We start from the raw sequence: 18438 nt of genomic DNA, 5'->3' as shown, positions 1-18438 counted from the left end.
ACTTCACACAAAAAAATGGACACTCAGTCCATTATATTTATTTATCAAACAATATTGACTTTATTTTCATTGCAATTATATTTTGTTATATGATTACATAATACATCTAATAATTGGGTTTACAGTGTATTTTTTTAAACAAGGGCGTAATTATTTTTTTTTGCCCTCATAAGCTGGCACATTCTCATATACAACAACTTAGGGAAGACTTACAGAGAACTGTAAATCAAAGTGTTGCCAATATACCATCATTTTGTGCAACCAACAAATTGCTCAGAATTGAGGCACGGTAGGAGATCAATGCTATATTGGTTTTATTATGTTGGTTTTATTGAGCACGGTTCACATAAGAAGTGTAACAATTATTTGTCACCTTGAATGAGTTCCTTTGAAAATGTGGGTGTCTCAAGGGTATGCTGAAGAGCTGAACATGCAGTTCAGTTTGAGGCAAAATTATTTTCCTGAAAGCCCATTCTGAACTGATAGGCCTTACAGGTGTAGGAAATTGGTGGAAAATGTGGAAATTGAAGCCTTCTAAAACTCAAATACACTACCCGTTTGCATTTCCTGCTTTGCAGGAAAATTCTCAGCAACAAAAGAGTGATCAAATTAAGATCCTACATCTGTACATGTTGTTTTGGGTCATACACAGCCCAGCCTAGTCTGAGACACTTACTAGATTCCTTCACACCGGTCACGCCTGCAACGCGCGGGCAGGAAAAAATAAGTGACAGGAGTTGGCGTTGAAGTACAAACACACCTTAGGGGCCGAGTTCCTGTCCAAGCTGGGACACGTGAAAGACTTCTCCCACTGGCCGAAGCAGCCTCCCCATACCCTCTGACCTCAAGGGAAGCTGGTCTACTTCCTCCCATTTTTTTTCATCAAAGAAAGTGCCAATAAGCAGCAATCGGCAAGAATGTGAACAACTTTTCCAGTGGTTGATAGCAGTGGCTCACACAGCTCTGCAGATCCCTAAAAAGGACCCAGGACGGGAGTGCTCAGTAGAACCACCATGAAGACCTTTAGGATTGCTCTTCTTATCCTCCTCCTAACCCCGCTCAAGCTCCTCACTACAGGTAAGCCTACATGGATATTTAGATCTGCTTTTGGGAGTAAAAAATTACTACAAACATACTTGGATAGGAGATGGTATGTTTTTTTTATTCAGTCAGTAATGGATTTAAAAAGTTGTAGTCGGGAAAAATGTATACTTCAAAAATAGACAACATGACTTACCAGTAGTTGAAGTTTATTGTGTTATGTTATTTTGTCTTGATCATTGTTTTAATTGGCTGTAGTATTTACTTACCATCTTAACCAGACTTGGTTTGCAACAAAAAATCTTGTATATCGACATTTGGATCATGAATTATGTTATAGTATGACATGAAACACAGTATGTCTGGGAGTTGTTCTAACAGACAGGCTCACATGTTCAACATTTCTCCATGTTCAACATTTTTGCCCTAGCCTGAGATAAGAGCAGCGTTGTTTTTTATTGTCGTTGATTCGAATCTTGTGTAGTGTTCCCAAAATAATGTATATTATCCTGGTCAGCCTCATGTGGAGGAAGGTACAGCCACAAACCTTGATAAGGTGCAATTCATATTTATAAAGTAGTATACAATTTCTGAACACTTTGTGTTAAGTTGCGTCAAGTGTTACCAGGATAACTCTGAAACCTCCCCGTGGTGCAAGTCACCCAAGAGGGACACATGGCCATGAATGTTGACAGGGAGACCAACCAAAGCTATTGGCAGGACCTAAATTATTCCTATTTTATTAAAGGTCTATTGAAAGACAAAATGCACACCTAAAATAGTCTTTATTAGGTGTGTGTGAGGAACCCTGTTCATCACCTTGTGTTCACTTTACACCTTTATTTCAAGTCTACTATGTTTCATCTAGGATCTATTTCAAGTCGACTTTATTTCAAGTCGACTTTATTTCAAGTCTACTTTATGCCAAGTCTACTTTATGCCAAGTCTACTTTATGCCAAGTCTACTTTATGCCAAGTCTACTTTATGCCAAGTCTACTTTATGCCAAGTCGACTTTATGCCAAGTCGACTTTATGCCAAGTCGACTTATGATCAACTTTAGCTATCTTTGGCGATCTATTCGGGGGACGTAATGCATCGGACAACACGGATAACAAAGACAAAACATCTAGGAATAAAACCATGTCCAGGCCCAACACAAATTAATGTAGTTACTTGGGCTGGTAGAAAAAAAAGAGGAAGTCTCCAGATAGTTTGTTTTGATTGGATCATGGGCACGGATCCAAGAGGATCGTTAACTGCCATGTGCTGCACAGAGAGGTGATTGGAACTGCAGATAGTCAGTGGGAACCAAACTGCCCCTTCTCTCACAGGGGGAGAGATTATTGTCCTGAGTCCCTTTCGAAGTGAAATGGTCCAATCGGCAGCAAATCTCCTTCCAGTATGAATCTAACATCTGCAAGAAACACCCAATCAAAGGTCACTGCAGTGCAAGCCTCTCTAGAGTGGCGAGAGAAATGGCAGTTTTCTCCCTTGCAAATATGTCCCACCATAATATATAGAAAACTAAATTGATAACGGGTGAAATGCAAGTGCATTTAGCCTATCTTGTAGCCTTAGTGATTGCACTTTCCATTTGCCTGTATCATGGAAATAGATTATTACTGTTGCCATAAGGTGCAGTACTTATTATGAAAGGGTGGGGGCAGGGGTGAATCTGCCGCCACAGCCGATGAGGAGGGGTCTCTGTACAAGACAGAATGCAGCTATAGCAGAGGAAAAAGAGGCAAAAGCAGGGGTCAAGTATTGGGTTATGTGCTCAAAAGTCAGTGTGAAACATCAGGCACGAAGACAGTTGAGCTGAAGCCCCTCTCTGACGGGGGAGAAGACAGGAAACCCTTCCTGGCCCTTTGGCTGTTCGAGCCAGTAGGGGCCAGGGGACAACAATACTCTGTCTGGGACAGGATGCAGCTTTTCACAGGTCTGGGCCTGAAGCGGAGGATATCCACCTCAAAGTGTCACAGACGGGATGGCTTTCTCAGGGGTGCATCGTCAAAATCGGTCTATTTAAAATGAAAAATAAATAGAAAGACAGTGGTCTTTCAAACCATGCCAAACAGGAACACAATTGTCTAACCTTTGAATCTAAAAGGGACCAGTATCTCTGAGGAAATGTTTTAGCGACCAAGATAGAAATGGTGACTTTCGATCTGTCATAATGTCAGCTCTTTGGAGTGCTCTCACATCCTCTAGATTGCTTTAGGATTTAGAGCCGCACTTTACCGATAATTAGTCTGCAGGTGAAGCTTATTGCTAAATGTGGTACAATTACAGGTTCTCTTAACAGGAAGTATTAGCAAACAATATATTACATTCAGCCTTGAAAACGTAAACAACTTACTAAATCATGAAGTCATTTTTTGCCTGTTTGTCGTTCGGTATGGTTATGGTGTTGCCACAGAAGTTAAGTATTGTTAAAAAAAGATCAGAAGCACCAATAGCAGAACCAGCAGCAGGGCAACCTGATGGACTGCCATTAGACCAAGTTCCACGTAGGTATATTATGAGGTTCTGAGGTAATATTTCAAGAGATGAACAATAGGCAGACGCATAGACAGTGATAGTCTTAAAAAAATTAAAAATAACATTTAAAAATAAATGTTATCTGGTTGCATTTTTAAGTCTAAGATTCTCTCATCACCGACGACTCCTGCTGCTACTTTTTGATGATTTGCATCTTATTTTACACTGCTGAGTTAGAATATCTTTGATCTGTCGTCATAGCAACTGAGACACCCAATACGAGTGTTCCTCCTCCCAATACATCTGTCCTTATAACCGATGCTGCTGCCACCGCTGCTGAGACCACACGCAGTAAGTAAAAGGAAACATATCAAAACATGGTTTCAGATTCAAACAGCTGTATTAATCTCTTGTTCAAATAACTGTCAAAACCTTAGGACATTGTAACCTTAGAATGAGAAACTCTGCTCTTAGACTGATTTTACATTCCAGAAACAGTAAATGCCACGGACAAACCAACAGCAACACCACCACATCTCTCAGTGCAGTCCACATCTCCACATGCTAAGGATGATGGTATTTCATTTAAATTGCCCATTTGAAAAAATTACTTACTACAGTCTGCTTTGTGAACTGTATTTCTATGACTGAGGTCCTACACCAGAGGTCAGATGTGCTCACGTGTCAAATAAGCTCTACAGATGCATGGCTGTTGGAATAACCAAATGATAATAACCAGAGGCTGACCATATATCAAGCATCTCAGAGTGCTGATTTAGGAGGAGTCTTGCCTTTTAGATCACAATGAATAAGATTACATGAACAGGATCGGACCTGATCCTAGATCAGCACTCCTACTAAGATGATTGATACATACTGGCCCAGATCTTAAATGTTAGAAATGCTCTAAATGAGTGCATTCTTCCCCCTTAGCAAGGGTAACAGACAGAGAGGCAACGACCCAGGCCACAACAACTGTTCCCACGAGTGACCCACTTCAAAATGTGGCCACAGTTCAGGCTACATCAAAGACCCACCCACAAGGTAAGAGGAGGTTGCTACCCTCTCTCAAATTACAACAGCGATAAGATAGATGATCGCAAGCAAAGCATCGAGTTAAAGATACCTTCTTCTCTGTAACGAGAAATAGCCTACTGATTACAGTAAAGTTAAAATGGTCATTCTTCAGTTATTCAGACAACCACAGAGAGACATGGTTTTCCTTCACCGGGATCCTTGACCACCTTCAGACCAGAAGAGAAAGGTACCGTTTCCTGTCAATCTGATTTATTCACTTATGTTCCATCAAATAACCCACTAAACCAAGAACTTGGGACTGGATAAGACCGTAACTTGAAGGGGAATTTCAGGATTTTTACAACTCAACGTTAGATGGTTCCTTACCCTGGAAGTGGTCTATATGGGCCAGGAAGACTGTAATCCATGGTTGGGTTTTCTCTGAACAACCACTAAAAACTTCAGCGAACTCTCGCCACTGCTAGCTAACAATCAATGGAAGTGACTTAAGTATAATCATTCTAATAAATAAATATGACAAAGCCAGCTTGTGTAGATATTACATAACTTCAGAAAGCCTTCATTTCTTAATTCAAACACTTGATGTATTTTTATTTTTTATTTGACCTTTATTTAACTAGGCAAGTCAGTTAAGAACAAATTCTTATTTTCAATGACGGCCTAGGAACAGTGAGTTATACCTGCCTTGTTTAGGTATTATCCTCATGACCCAATAACAATGGTTTGCCATGAATGTTTTCTTCAGTTTCAGGTGGTGGAATTACAGGTAAGTCTAAAGCACTATCACTGTCCCTCAATTAGGGTTGCAAAGCGAGGGTATATTACTGCAAATTTGGAAGTTTACAGGTAAACTACAAGAATTTGGGTAACTTTCAAGGATTTTATATAATTTATCACAAGACATCTAGTGGCCCTTCTGGGTACTTCAGATTATCATATGTGTCTGTAATTATCTCTGGCCCTCTGTGCCCTTAACATTTTTTAAATAATCAAATAAGATTAACATTATCCTAAATATAAACCATCAACTTAATGGATACCATTGGTGTTTAATATGTGGGATTCGGCATGAAATATCCTTTATATTTTTTTTTACACAATTATTTTTTTTACTAGGTCAATGTCCTTTTTGTAAATGTTTTGGTGCCAAACTGTTGGCAGTTGTGAAAAAAGACAGTTGCAGAGTTGATTGTAAATAATACCATTGCTGGTTAGATGCTCTTTTTAGGCTATTTTGTCTTGAAACATATATTCTCTCTCTCTCTCTCTTCCCTGATGTCTCGCTCTTCCCTGCTGTTTCTCTCGCTCTTGCCCTCTCTCTCTCTCTTCCCTGCTCCTCTCTCTCTCTTCCCTGCTGTCTCACTCTCTCTTTCCTGCTCCTCTCTCTCTCTTCCCTGCTGTCTCACTCTCTCTTTCCTGCTCCTCTCTCTCTCTCTCTCTCTCTTCCCTGCTGTCTCTCTCTTCCCTGCTCTCTCTCTCACACATACATATATATATATATATATATATATATATATATATATATAGATATATATATATATATATATATATATATAGATATATATATATATAGTATTCATTATTGGCGAGATTCCCAAAGGCTGGAGCGTCGGCCTTCTCGCCCACTCCAATTTTGCTCCAGTAGTGCTAACTTAATGAGCTCAGGGCATGCCCTGCCCAGCATGCATTTGATGTCTACTTGTGTGCTGCTATAGCCCCTTGCTTTAGCTACTGTCATGATGCTCACTAAATATTTTCATAAAGAAACTAATAAAACACAGGTGCTAAATCAAGAAAGCTGTCATCAAGGCAAAGGGTGGTTACTTTGAAGAATCTAACAAATAAAATATATTTTGATTTGTTAAACACTTTTTTGGTTACTACATGATTCCATATGTATTATTTCATAGTGTGGATGTTTTCACTATTATTCTACAATGTAGAACATAGTAAAAAAAATTATAAAAACCATTGAATGAGTAGGTGTGTCCAAACTGTTGACTGGTACTGTATATGTATATATATATAGTATTCATTAATAGACCTGTGTCCATATTTTCCATTAATTTCTAGTGGATATGTTTCAAGAGAACAATGCCTATTTAATGAAAAAAGCATCTAACCAACAATGGCATTATTTTCATTTGTAAGAAGGAATACGATATATCAATACCATTTATGAAAGATAAGTATAAATCATCAAAGTTACCATAGATTGCCAAAAATGAATTACCCAAATGACTGAATATTCTGGTAACTTTGGTAAATGACCAGTAGCTTTGCAACCCTACCCTCAATGCACCTTATTTGTCCACTACCTGAAAATGAACAGGATGGTATAATGATAAAAATTACAATGTTTCCAGGTCAGGAAGGAGACAAGAACGATAGGAATGCGGGTCAAGATGCCAGTAGGTCCTACCATCATCTGTAAAGAAATGAACTCACACTGACACAAATTTACCTCGCACTGAAAAACACACACGGTCAGCAAAACAAACATAACATTTTAAATAGACACATTATCCAGATGACAAGTTCCAAATTATGGAACTAGCATCTCCTTCTCGTAGTTATTGAAAGTTCACAGAAGTTATCATAGAATTTACTGCATAAATCACTCTACAGAGTATATTGAGTTTTACAGTATGTTATTTCTCTACTCAGGTCACCGGGCTGGAGATGAAGAACCAGAAACTCCTAAATCAAGTAATGTAGCAACTTTATGGGGCCCTTTACCTCTACATCTATGTCAGGGGTAGGCAACCCTGTTCCTGGAGTGCCGCAGGTACTGCAGGATTTTGTTCCAACGAGACACCACACCTGACCAACTGGGCTAATTCATCAGTTCAATGATTGCCTAAATTCAAAACACCTGGTCTTCCAGGTCGGTTAAATCAAAAACATGAAGTGCCTGTGGCACTCCACGACCAGGGTTGCCTATTCCTGATCTATGTTCTACCAATAACACACCCACCAGAGGGTGCATACACTTCACATTTGACTGGGTTGTTTGTGTGTGTGTGTGTGTGTGTGTGTGTGTGTGTGTGTGTGTGTGTGTGTGTGTGTACAAAGTCATTAGTCAGGCCATGTTCAATTACAACTCATCATAAATTGGCTACATGATACATTGTTGGAACGATGGTACTAATCCAACTTCTCATAGTATGTGAAAAACAACCGTTTTGTCTGCCACACTAAAGAAAGATGTGCTTCCTCTTTGTCTCCAGATAAGAATATGCTGTGGATTCTTTTGCCAGTCCTGGGAGTTGTGGTGGCTGCTGTCATTGTCTTTTTCAAATTTAAAAGCATGAAGGTCCACGATCACACAGGTATTACTTAATTACTCAATTAGATGTGACTCTGCACAGCACTATGTCTACATACACAGAAGTCTATTGACATTACAAACTAAGTGTCACACCTTTTCTTTTTTTGTCTCTCAACAGAGGCAATTGATAATGGAACAGAAAAGTAAGTATAGTCTTTGGACTGTAGATGAAGATACAATTTAGACAGTACCCCATTTGAACAGTTCAAATATACCATCATCTTTTAAAGAAAAATACAATATTTTACTCCCAATATGCTCTACTCTCTCCTCTTTGCAGTGCTTCTTTCCAGAGCAGGTCGGACAGCACCAAAGATGGTGTCATGCTTCTCGGGGTGAAGTCCTCAGGTGGTACGTTTTAAACTGTTTACTTACTAGCAAGTTAGCATTGTCAATTGCTGTTATGGTCCTCTTCAGCACAGTGGTCCTCTTCAGCACAGTTCCTGCAACTATGGTGGATGCTTAACCAGACCAGTGCAGTTTGGCTCGGCTCAGTAGTGTGAAAAGATTCTACCAAGCAATTAGTCCAAGCAGTTCCCATGACTCCTACCCTTCAAGTAATTGGAAGACAAGGAGGAAAGCTTCAATCAAATTATCAAAGTTCAAGAGAAACATGCATACCAGTAGTCTTCTACTTAACTTTTCCAAGTTCTCTGTCCTTTCCCCCATCCCTTTACATTACAACTTTGTTTTGTCTGGCGTGGACATGCAATTATTCCCGGCAAGCTGGGAGCTTTTAATATTACATTGTACATGTTCAGTAATGTGCCTGGGCTGGTGAGAGCAGGGGAAAGTTAGTTTCCTAGTTTCCTGTGATTTTTCGCCCCTCCCTTGAAAGACCAGCAGGGGATGAAAGATAGACTTCCTCACACAAACACATATTATTTTGGACAGCCCCTATTGTGTGGCTCCCTGGGCCGGCAAATGTCAATGTTTGCCGGTCAGACCCTGTGTGTAAAGTTCTTCTGCAATTGTGTGATCCAATTAAGATTCTACATTTGTAGGTCTACCCTCCAAATGGGAATTGGGCATAGCAATCTCCACCTTCCTCTCTTTTCACGGTTTTTATTTATTTTAATTTTATTTCACCTTTATTTAACCAGGTAGGCCAGTTGAGAACAAGTTCTCATTTACAACTGCAACCTGGCCAAGGTAAAGCAAAGCAGTGCAACAAAAAACAACGACACAGAGTTACACGTGGGATAAACAAAAGTTCAGTCAATAACACAATAGAAAAATCTATATACAGTGTGTGCAAATGGAGTGTAATAAGAGCCTTGAGCTGTTGGCTGGTAGCTGAAGGGGGAAATGGTGTCAGCGGTCAGGAATTCTGCTGAGAGAGAAAGTGCTAGTTAGGGTTTTGAATAACTGACTGCTATTGTCACAATAAGCCTACACTTCAGTACATCAAGTTGTTTTAAAGCTGTTTGGGAGATTTGGATGTTGCAGTCTCTGAGAGATTTATAATTAAATATAATGGATAAGAGGATTCTTTGACTAAATCACTTTGTCAAATGACCATGTGGGCTACTGTCATTTGTGCAACACAGTGCAATTAACCCCTTGGTCTCGGGCCATTGTCCCACTTTCAGCCGACACATCCCAAACTCAGATATCTGGACAATAATACAATACTGACCTCTACTGTTCTATTGAGTAACCACAAAGTAAACACACCAGGGGTGATTTCAACAGGAGGCAACGTTATGTAACATTCCGATAGAAATATGCTATGTAGAACAAGGAATAAGGAATCACGGCAGCTCTATTCGTGGCATTTCTATGTGCAACGTTCGACAACGTTTGGCTACTGAAATTCCTGTTGTAATGGGGGTGTTAAAGGAGCAGTCTCATTTATACAACCACACCTCTCAAATACTGTATGATCCTGGGTTGGGGTTTTATAATACATAACCAGTTTGTTAATTTTGAACTCTCCCTTTCAGCCGCTGCAAGATAAAAGGGAGGGCGTCCCATTCGACAGTATATGACCAATAGCTCTCACAACCCGAAAAATGGTCAAGACCGTCAACTATCTAAAAATGCTGGACAATCAAATATGGCATATAAGAATCCCGAAAGCTAAGTGGGCACATTCTTATACTGTATAGTGTGGAAAGAAGATTGGTGTGGAGTATTGTGGGATATGGGACTCTTAACTGAACATGTGTCTGTTAAAAAATATTCACTAGGATACTGTATATCATTTTAAAAAATATGTACTTCACTGTTTTTTGTATTCTTAATGTGATGGTAATTTAGCCAAGGAGGAACTGTGATCTCAATTTAATCAAGATCCAGACATTTCATTCAGGAAAACAATGCTAGATTTTGAATTAATGTGAATAAATGAACCCAAAAGCTCATTGTCTGGGTGCAAGAGGATTGTTTGTCTCATCCCTGTATTTAAGATACTGGTTTTGATTTTATATCACACAAACATGTATGAAATCCAAATGCACTGAACCTGAATTCAGCACACAATTCCTTGATTCAAACCAGTTAGTGACCAGTACACATTATTAAGTGTTTGTATGCTTCAAATCTGTTGTAATAAATCATTTAGCTTTCAGTGTAAATGCCAGGATTGCAAAGATTAGCTATTTTGCCGGTATGTTTCCTGCTTTTCAACCAGTTATTGTGTATATTAGAGCAAACAATAAGACTTCCCACTGGTCAAAGAACATTTGAATTTCTCAAATAAAGAAGAACGTTATTTGACTGATCGGCATTGGTTGAATATTTGTTGTTTTGCACCTGTACATGCTCACGACAGTTTATGTTGATTTTGGATGTTGATTTTACCTGGCTACACACCGTATCTTTAATCTGCTGAATTATATAACACAACCATAGGAAAGGCTATCGAGAATAAACTATTCAGTATTGGAGAGCTGTAGCTCCGCCCACCGGTTATGTGGAGCAGAGCATGCTGGGTGATCTCCAGCTCTGAGGATAAGGAAGTAACTAGAGAAAAGTCGAGTCAATTAGTTCAAGCCATCTATTGTTTTTTCCTTTAGTTAGCATTATTTGTTTTACCAAGGCCAGCGTGTGTCCTTCATAAATATGAGTACATATGTCTTACTCTTCATGTCTTAATGTTTTGGACGTACTGGCTGACAATTATGTAGTTTATCTTTGTTATGCTAATTTGCGTTTTTGCCACAAACTAGCAAATGCAAGCTCGATTGTTTTTGTCATCTAATTTCGAACATTTGTGATTTGTATAGTATAATGTTCCCCAGTGCCGTGTTTATATGCCCTGTAACTATAAATACTGTATGTGTGAAGTATAGTTTATTTGTTTTTATTGTGGATTGTGTAGACATGCATTCAAGTTCATGCAGTTGTGTGAGGATGATGGTGCTGCTTTGTAGTGCTGGGTGGCTACACCCTTCTGATCTTTTATTAGTTAAGTCACAGCCTGTTTTGTCCTGTGCAGCACATAACCTATTGAAGCCATATTATTGTTTATAGCCAATGTAATTGGAGGATGTATTAAGCTTATACCTGCCATTTACTATTTACTATTGTATTTACAACCACTCTTGGTTAAAACAATTGTCAAGTCATACCTTAAAGTGCCTTAGCCCATACACTGTGCCGTGCCTGCTCTATGTGAATCAGCATTATTAAACCACCTCAACTGGAATCCTACCTGTCTTTTTATTTTACTAGGCAAGTCAGTTAAGAACAAATTCTTATTTTCAATGACGGCCTAGGAACAGTTCAGGGGCAGAACGACAGATTTGTACCTTGTCAGCTCGGGGGTTTGAACTTGCAACCTTCCGGTACTAGTCCACCGCTCTAACCACTAGGCTACCCTGTGCCCTTACAAGCACCTGGGAGAGCACATATTAAGTGCTAAGAAAACTTAATTTTGGTCCATTCGAGACAGATCTTCAGTGCTTTCTTCCAGAGCAAGATGCAAGACTACTACGTGAGTGAAGCTTTCACACAGCCATCAGTTTGTCTGAAGCGTCAGACACAGCTACCACAGTGTCTACAAAATTACAAGGTAGGCTATGTGAGCCAAAGACAGCACGCTTCACCACACCATAGCACAGCACAATAGGATGTACATGAGCAAGAAGAGGAGTGGCATTCTCATCAAGAAGGAGAGGCCAATATGACCTCTTCACATGCAACCTCATCCAATCACCAGGTTCAATGAGATGCTGCCCAAAAGTGGGACCATCAGAGTCATCACTACAAAGGGTATGGTTCATAACCCCAGCTACCCTACAGCTGGCAGAGGAAAGAAAAGTGAGCACAGAGGAAAGCAGCAGACCCCAGGAAGAGGTTTGGAGCCCAGGAAGAGTAGCCACTGCCTTGGCTAATTGGAGATCCTAATCAAATACTAACCCTCCACACCCTACGTTTACCGGGAACACAGGAAGATGCCAACAGTCTACCAAGCAGAGCTAGAGGAGGTCCATAAAGAGAACGAGAAGCTGCATATGTCTGAACTAGCTGTACAGAGAGAATTCGCCGACCTTGACAAAGTTAAACAGTAAATAAGGAAACTTGTGGAAAAGGTCTGCAGTCTCCAGCCACCCCTTGACCCGACTGCAGCCAGCTCCAGCTACACCCCCACAAAGTCTACTCAACAACCGTCTGGCCCCACTGTATGTCTCGGGCAGTCCTTCCAGTCCACCTCGTTCCCCCACCTGAGCTAGAAGAAGAGTTCAGCGAGTACAGCGAGGAGTGCAATGACAACAAAGAGGAATTTGGCGATGGTGAGTGGCCTGATCCACCACCATGGCCTACAGAGGAAGAACCAGAGCAGCCAGAGAAAGAACAAGTAGTAGACTTCCTGGACAAGATGATGAGTGAGCTCAAAGTCATGAGGGATCAGGCAACATCCGCTGCTGCCTCCAGGCCACCATCCAAGAGAGGTTACACATTTGCCCTGTCCCAGAGAGTCAAGCTAGCACCCTGATGGGGACTATTGCCAAAATCATCACCAGGCCAGTGCTGCACTTTCAGAGCCCTAAGTTGGTGCAGTGACACAGAAGTCAATCCCTCATAGGGCTCACCCTCATGCAGCAGCTTATGACCCGCCAGGTTCCATGGTTACCTAGGCCAGACCCTCAACCCCATCTGCCGCCCCCTAGAGGCTTCGCCGCCGCAGCAGTGCAGGACCTACAGAGGGTCTAGGCCAACCATCCCTAACTTCACGAGCCGAGACCCAAGTGATTTCGCTCACCTAAAGATGGCACTAGAGAACCCCCTGCCAGCTGATGGGAACAAGCTCTTCAAGGATCAGATCCTGGTGTATCACTTAAAGCTAAAAGAAGTCTGCCTACTGACAGATTCCTACCTCAACTCCCCCACGCCTAACTCAGACACCATGGCAGTCCTAAATGAGAAGTTTGGACAGCCACACCATGTCGCCCTAAAGAAGATAGCCAGTGTCATGGACTCTCCCAATGTACGCCGTGTAGATACAGCTGCCTTCAACAAGTTTACAATACAGGTCCAGTTCTTAGCGAGAATGCTCCGGACACTGGGTCCATATGGCAACATAGAGCTGAGGTGTGAGTCTCATATAGAATGCCATTTCAGCAAGCAGGTAAACAGGTACCAGACATAGACCAATAGACCTGTCACCAGACAGGTACCACATAGACCTTACTGGAGTTCTCAGAGTGGTTACAGTATGATTCATGGTGTCAAGACAACAATGGCCAGTCATCAAGCAAAGGGCATAAGGACAGGCTTGGGCAGAAGTCAGAAGGGCGCTCACCAAGGAACAACTAATAGAGTGGACTTCAGGAAACAGCAGCGGGAACACCCCCCTATCCACATCGATGGAACAGTAGTGGAGAGGGTAGTAAGTTTTAAAGTTCCTCGGCATACACATCACAGACAAACTGAATTGGTCCACTCACACAGACAGCATCGTGAAGAAGGCGCAGCAGTGCCTCTTCAACCTCAGGAGGCTGAAGAAATTCGGCTTGTCACCAAAAGCACTCACAAACTTCTACAGATGCACAATCGAGAGCATCCTGGCGGGCTGTATCACCGCCTGGTACGGCAACTGCTCCGCCCACAACCGCAAGGCTCTCCAGAGGGTAGTGAGGTCTGCACAACGCATCACCGGGGGCAAACTACCTGCCCTCCAGGACACCTACACTACTGTAAAATATATCACTAGCCACTTTAAACAATGCTACCTAATATAATGTTTACATACCCTACATTATTCATCTCATATGCATACGTATATACTGTACTCTATATCATCTACTGCATCCTTACTGCATCCTTATGTAATACATGTAATACATGTATCACTAGCCACTTTAACTATGCCACTTGTTTACATACTCATCTCATATGTATATATGTATATACTGATACCATCTACTGTATCTTGCCTATGCTGCTCTGTACCATCACTCATTCATATATCTTTATGTACATATTCTTTATCCCCTTACACTGTGTATAAGACAGTAGTTTTGGAATTGTTAGTTAGATTACTTGTTGGTTATTACTGCATTGTCGGAACTAGAAGCACAAGCATTTCGCTACACTCGCATTAACATCTGCTAACCATGTGTATGTGACAAATACATTTGATTTGATTTGATTTTGAGTGGATCAGAAAGACGTGCTTGCATTGTGTAAGGGACCATCAGGTGTCCCCGTGGACCCTCAATAAGCCCTGCGGTCTCTGCCGGGTAACGCAAGTCCTTCACAAGGTCAATGTCAGACTTCCCCCAAAGAGGCACCAGCCATATTCTAAAATTGATTACATTGTTTTTTCTCCTCATCATTCTACACACAATATTCCATAATGACAAAGCAAAAACAGGTTTAGAATTTTTTGCAATTTTTTATTTAAAAAAAAACGGAAATATCACATTTACGTATGTTTTCAGACCCTTTACTCAGTACTTTGTTCAAGCACCTTTGGCAGTGATTACAGCATTGAGTCTTCTTGGGTATGACGACACAAGCTTGACATACCTGTATTTGGGGAGTTTCTCCCATTCTTCTCTGCATATCATATCAAGCTCTGTCAGGTTGGATGGGGAGCGTCGCTGCACAGCTATTTTCAGGTCTCTCCAGAGATGTTCGATTAAATTCAAGTCCGGGTTCTGGCTGGGCCATTCAAGGACATTCAGAGACTTGTTTTGAAGCCACTCCTGCGTTGTCTTGGCTGTGTGCTTAGGGTCGTTGTCACATTGGAAGGTGAACCTTCGTCCCAAGGTCCTGAGCGCTCAGGAGCAGGTTTTCATCTCTGTACTTTGCTCCATTTATCTTACCCTAAATCCTGACTAGTCTCCCAGTCCCTACCGCTGAAAAAACACCCCCACAGTATGATACTGCCACCACCATGCTTCACTGGGTGATTGTGCAAAACTGTCATCAAGACAAAGGGTGGCTACTTTGAAGAATCTCAAATATGAAATATATTTTGATTTGTTTAACACTTTTTTGTTACTACATGATTCCATGTGTTATTTCATAGTTTTGATGTCTTCACTATTATTCTACAATGTAGAAAATAGTAAAAATAAAAACTTGAATGAGTAGGTGTGTCCACATTTTTGACTGGTAATGTAGGCTATATGTAAAGACCAGATTAAATTGAGAATAGTCTGATGGGTGACAGTATCAACTGCTTGTCAAATTGTGAATGAGAGACTGATTAAATGTGTGCAGCCTGCGCAAGAAACCAAGCAGAGCGCTTGTCTCTCATTAGAAATCAAAACATATAGTCTAACATTTGTATAAATAACTCCAAATTAAATATATTAGAGGACTTGTTTCTTTGTCTACCGCTCAACACAGAATATCTAGATTTCCCTCGGAAATCGTTTGGGAAAATGTTAATTTATATTTTATTCAGCTATGTTCAATGTATTGTTGTTACTATGAAATAATGTCACATGAATTATAAGCAAATCTTGCCTGCTTAATGAACTAGTATGGTTAAAATATATATATATATATATTTTATATATATATATATATATATATATATATGGATAATAATAAGAGATTGGAGGTTGTATTAAGCTAATACCTGCCATTTACTATTGTATTTATTTTCCCTTTTACTTTCACAACCACACACACTCTTGGTTAAAACGATTGTCAAGCCATACCTTAAAGTGCCTTAGCCCATACACTGTGCTGTGCTATGCCATTCCTGCTCTATGTGAATCAGCGTTTTTAAACCACCTCAACTGGGATCCTACCTGTCTGTCATCTGTGCCCTTACAAGTACCTGGGAGAGAACACATTAAGTGCTATGAAAGCCCTAAGAATATACAGTCCAACAGGTCCTCCACTTCAGCACCATTAGTTAGTACTGGTATGCAAACAAGCAGACCTTAAAAGTGTATCATATTCTCATAAAGTAGACACATTTTTTATGGACTTTAAAGTCCAGGTACAGCTGCCCCCGTGGCTTTTTGAGTGTTTGCAATGATAGTTCCAGACAAGTTGTTTTTCTTTGCAGTCAAACTGCACAGATTATCAGATCTCACAGATTCTGGATGAAGTGTTGAATGTCTGAGTAACCGTATTAATGGGATATATTATAATATAAGCCTAGTAATCTTCTCAGATGCGTAGCATTACTACAAAAAAAACTATCATATGCGTGTTGAGCCGACTTGACTGGCCTACCGTAAACTGTCTACTTTCTAATCAAAGGAAAAAATATAGCTAATGTAGCCTGGTAGCCTTAAGGAGAGAAACGATTCAGAACTGCAAGGCCAACAAAAAGCACACAAAAGAGGGTATGGTCCCTTTACTGGACATTATCCTCACTGGGGCGAACTGGAAGGAAGCAGTGATGAAGGGGGTGAAAAACTGAGAAGAGCTGCTAGTGCAACATGTGATGAGGAGGGTGCAAAGCTTATGTAGCTTTCAGGACTCTGCCATACAGTGCCTTCAGAAAGTATTCATACCCCTTGATTTCTTCAACATTTTGTTGTGTTACTGCCTGAATTCAAAATGGATAAAATGTTTGTTGTTTTCTTCTCACCCAACTACACACAATACCCTATAATGACAAAATTAAAACATGTTTTTAGAAATGTTAGCAAATTTATTGAAAATGAAATACATAAATATCTATGTTACATACAATAAATAACAACAAATAACACATATGGAATCATGTAGTAACCCAAAAAAAAGTGTTAAACAAATATTTGAGATTCTTTAAAGTAGCCACCCTTTGCCTTGATGACAGCTTAGCACACTCTTGGCATTCTCTCAACCAGCTTCAGGACGTAGTCACCTGGAATGCTTTTCCAACAATCTTGAAAGAGTTCCCACATATGTTGAGCAATTGTTGGCTGCTTTTTCTTCAATCTGCAGGCCAACTCATCCCAAACCACCTCAATTGGGCTGAGGTTGGGTGATTATGGAGGTCAGGTCATCTGATGCAGCACTCCATCACTCTCCTTGGTCAAATAGCCCTTGCACAGACTGGGGGTGTGTTTTGGGTCATTGTCCTGTTAAAAAACAAATGATAGTCCCACTAAGCACAAACCAGATGGGATGGCGTATCGCTGCAGAATGTTGTGGTAGCCATGCTGGTTAAGTGTGCCTTTAGAATTCAATAAATTACAGACAGTGTCACCAGCAAAGCACCATCACACCTCCTCCTCCATACTTCACAGTGGGATCCACACATGTGGAATTCATCCGTTCACCTACTCTGTGTATCACGAAGACACTGGCTGGAACCAAAAATCTCAATTTTGGACTCATCAGACCAAAAGACAGATTTCCACCGGTCTAATGTCCATTGCTTGTGTTTCTTGGACCAAGCAAGTCTCTTCTTCGTATTGGTGTTCTTTGGTAGTGGTTTCTTTGCAGCAATTCGACCATGAAAGCCTGATTCACACAGTCTCCTCTGAACAGTGGATGTTGAGATTTGTCTGTTAGTTTTGTTCGGATTGATAGACCTTCATGTCTTGAAGTAATAATGGACTGTCATTTCTCTTTGCTTATTTGAACTGTTCTTGCCATAATATAGACTTGGTATTTTACCAAATATGGCTATCTTTTGTATACCACCCCTACCTTGTCACAACACAACTGATTGGCTCAAACACATTAAGAAGGAAAGAAATTCCACAAATTAACTTTTAACAAGGAACACCTGTTAATTGAAATGTAGTCCAGGTTACTCCCACATGAAGCTGGCTGAGAATGCCAACAGTGTGCAAAGCTGTCATCAAGGAAAAGGGTGGCTACTTTGAAGAATCTCAAATATAAAATAGATTTTGATTTGTTTAACACTATTTTGGTTACTACATGATTCCATATGTGTTATTTCATAGTTTTATGTCTTCACTATTATTCTACAATGTAGAAAATAGTAAAAAATAAAAATAAAAACTTGAATGAGTAGGTGTATCCAAACGTTTGACTGGTACTGTAAGTATTCACACCCCTGAGTCATTACATTGTAGAAGCTCCTTTGGCGGCCATTACAGCGGTGAGTCTTTTTGGGTACATCTCTAAGAGCTTTGCACACCTGGATTGTACAATATTTTCCCGTTTTTA

General features: G+C 40.4%; 1 protein-coding gene across 3 annotated transcripts; it reads left to right on the top strand.

The window, feature by feature from the left end:
• Positions 1-771: 771 nt before the first annotated feature.
• LOC115138120 (uncharacterized) lies at positions 772-10619 on the top strand. Of its 3 annotated transcripts, none has more exons than XM_029674622.2 (12): positions 772-1077; positions 3786-3875; positions 4017-4100; positions 4458-4568; positions 4714-4788; positions 5308-5328; positions 6929-6973; positions 7230-7271; positions 7793-7894; positions 8012-8036; positions 8174-8241; positions 9840-10619. In XM_029674622.2, exons 1-12 carry the CDS (start codon positions 1014-1016, stop codon positions 9851-9853), a joined length of 741 nt encoding a protein of 246 aa, XP_029530482.1. In that variant the 5' UTR covers positions 772-1013; the 3' UTR covers positions 9854-10619. The 3 variants fall into 3 exon arrangements, with proteins under 3 accessions (XP_029530482.1, XP_029530483.1, XP_029530481.1); XM_029674621.2 differs by having other exon boundaries at positions 777-1077; positions 8174-8244; XM_029674623.2 differs by lacking the exon at positions 5308-5328 and having other exon boundaries at positions 774-1077; positions 8174-8244.
• Positions 10620-18438: the final 7819 nt, after the last annotated feature.

Source organism: Oncorhynchus nerka, linkage group LG12 (assembly GCF_034236695.1).
Source record: "Oncorhynchus nerka isolate Pitt River linkage group LG12, Oner_Uvic_2.0, whole genome shotgun sequence".
NCBI classification, from domain to species: Eukaryota; Metazoa; Chordata; class Actinopteri; order Salmoniformes; family Salmonidae; genus Oncorhynchus; species Oncorhynchus nerka.
Note: the sequence above shows the minus strand (reverse complement) of the source record. Positions and strands in the feature narration are given on the sequence as shown.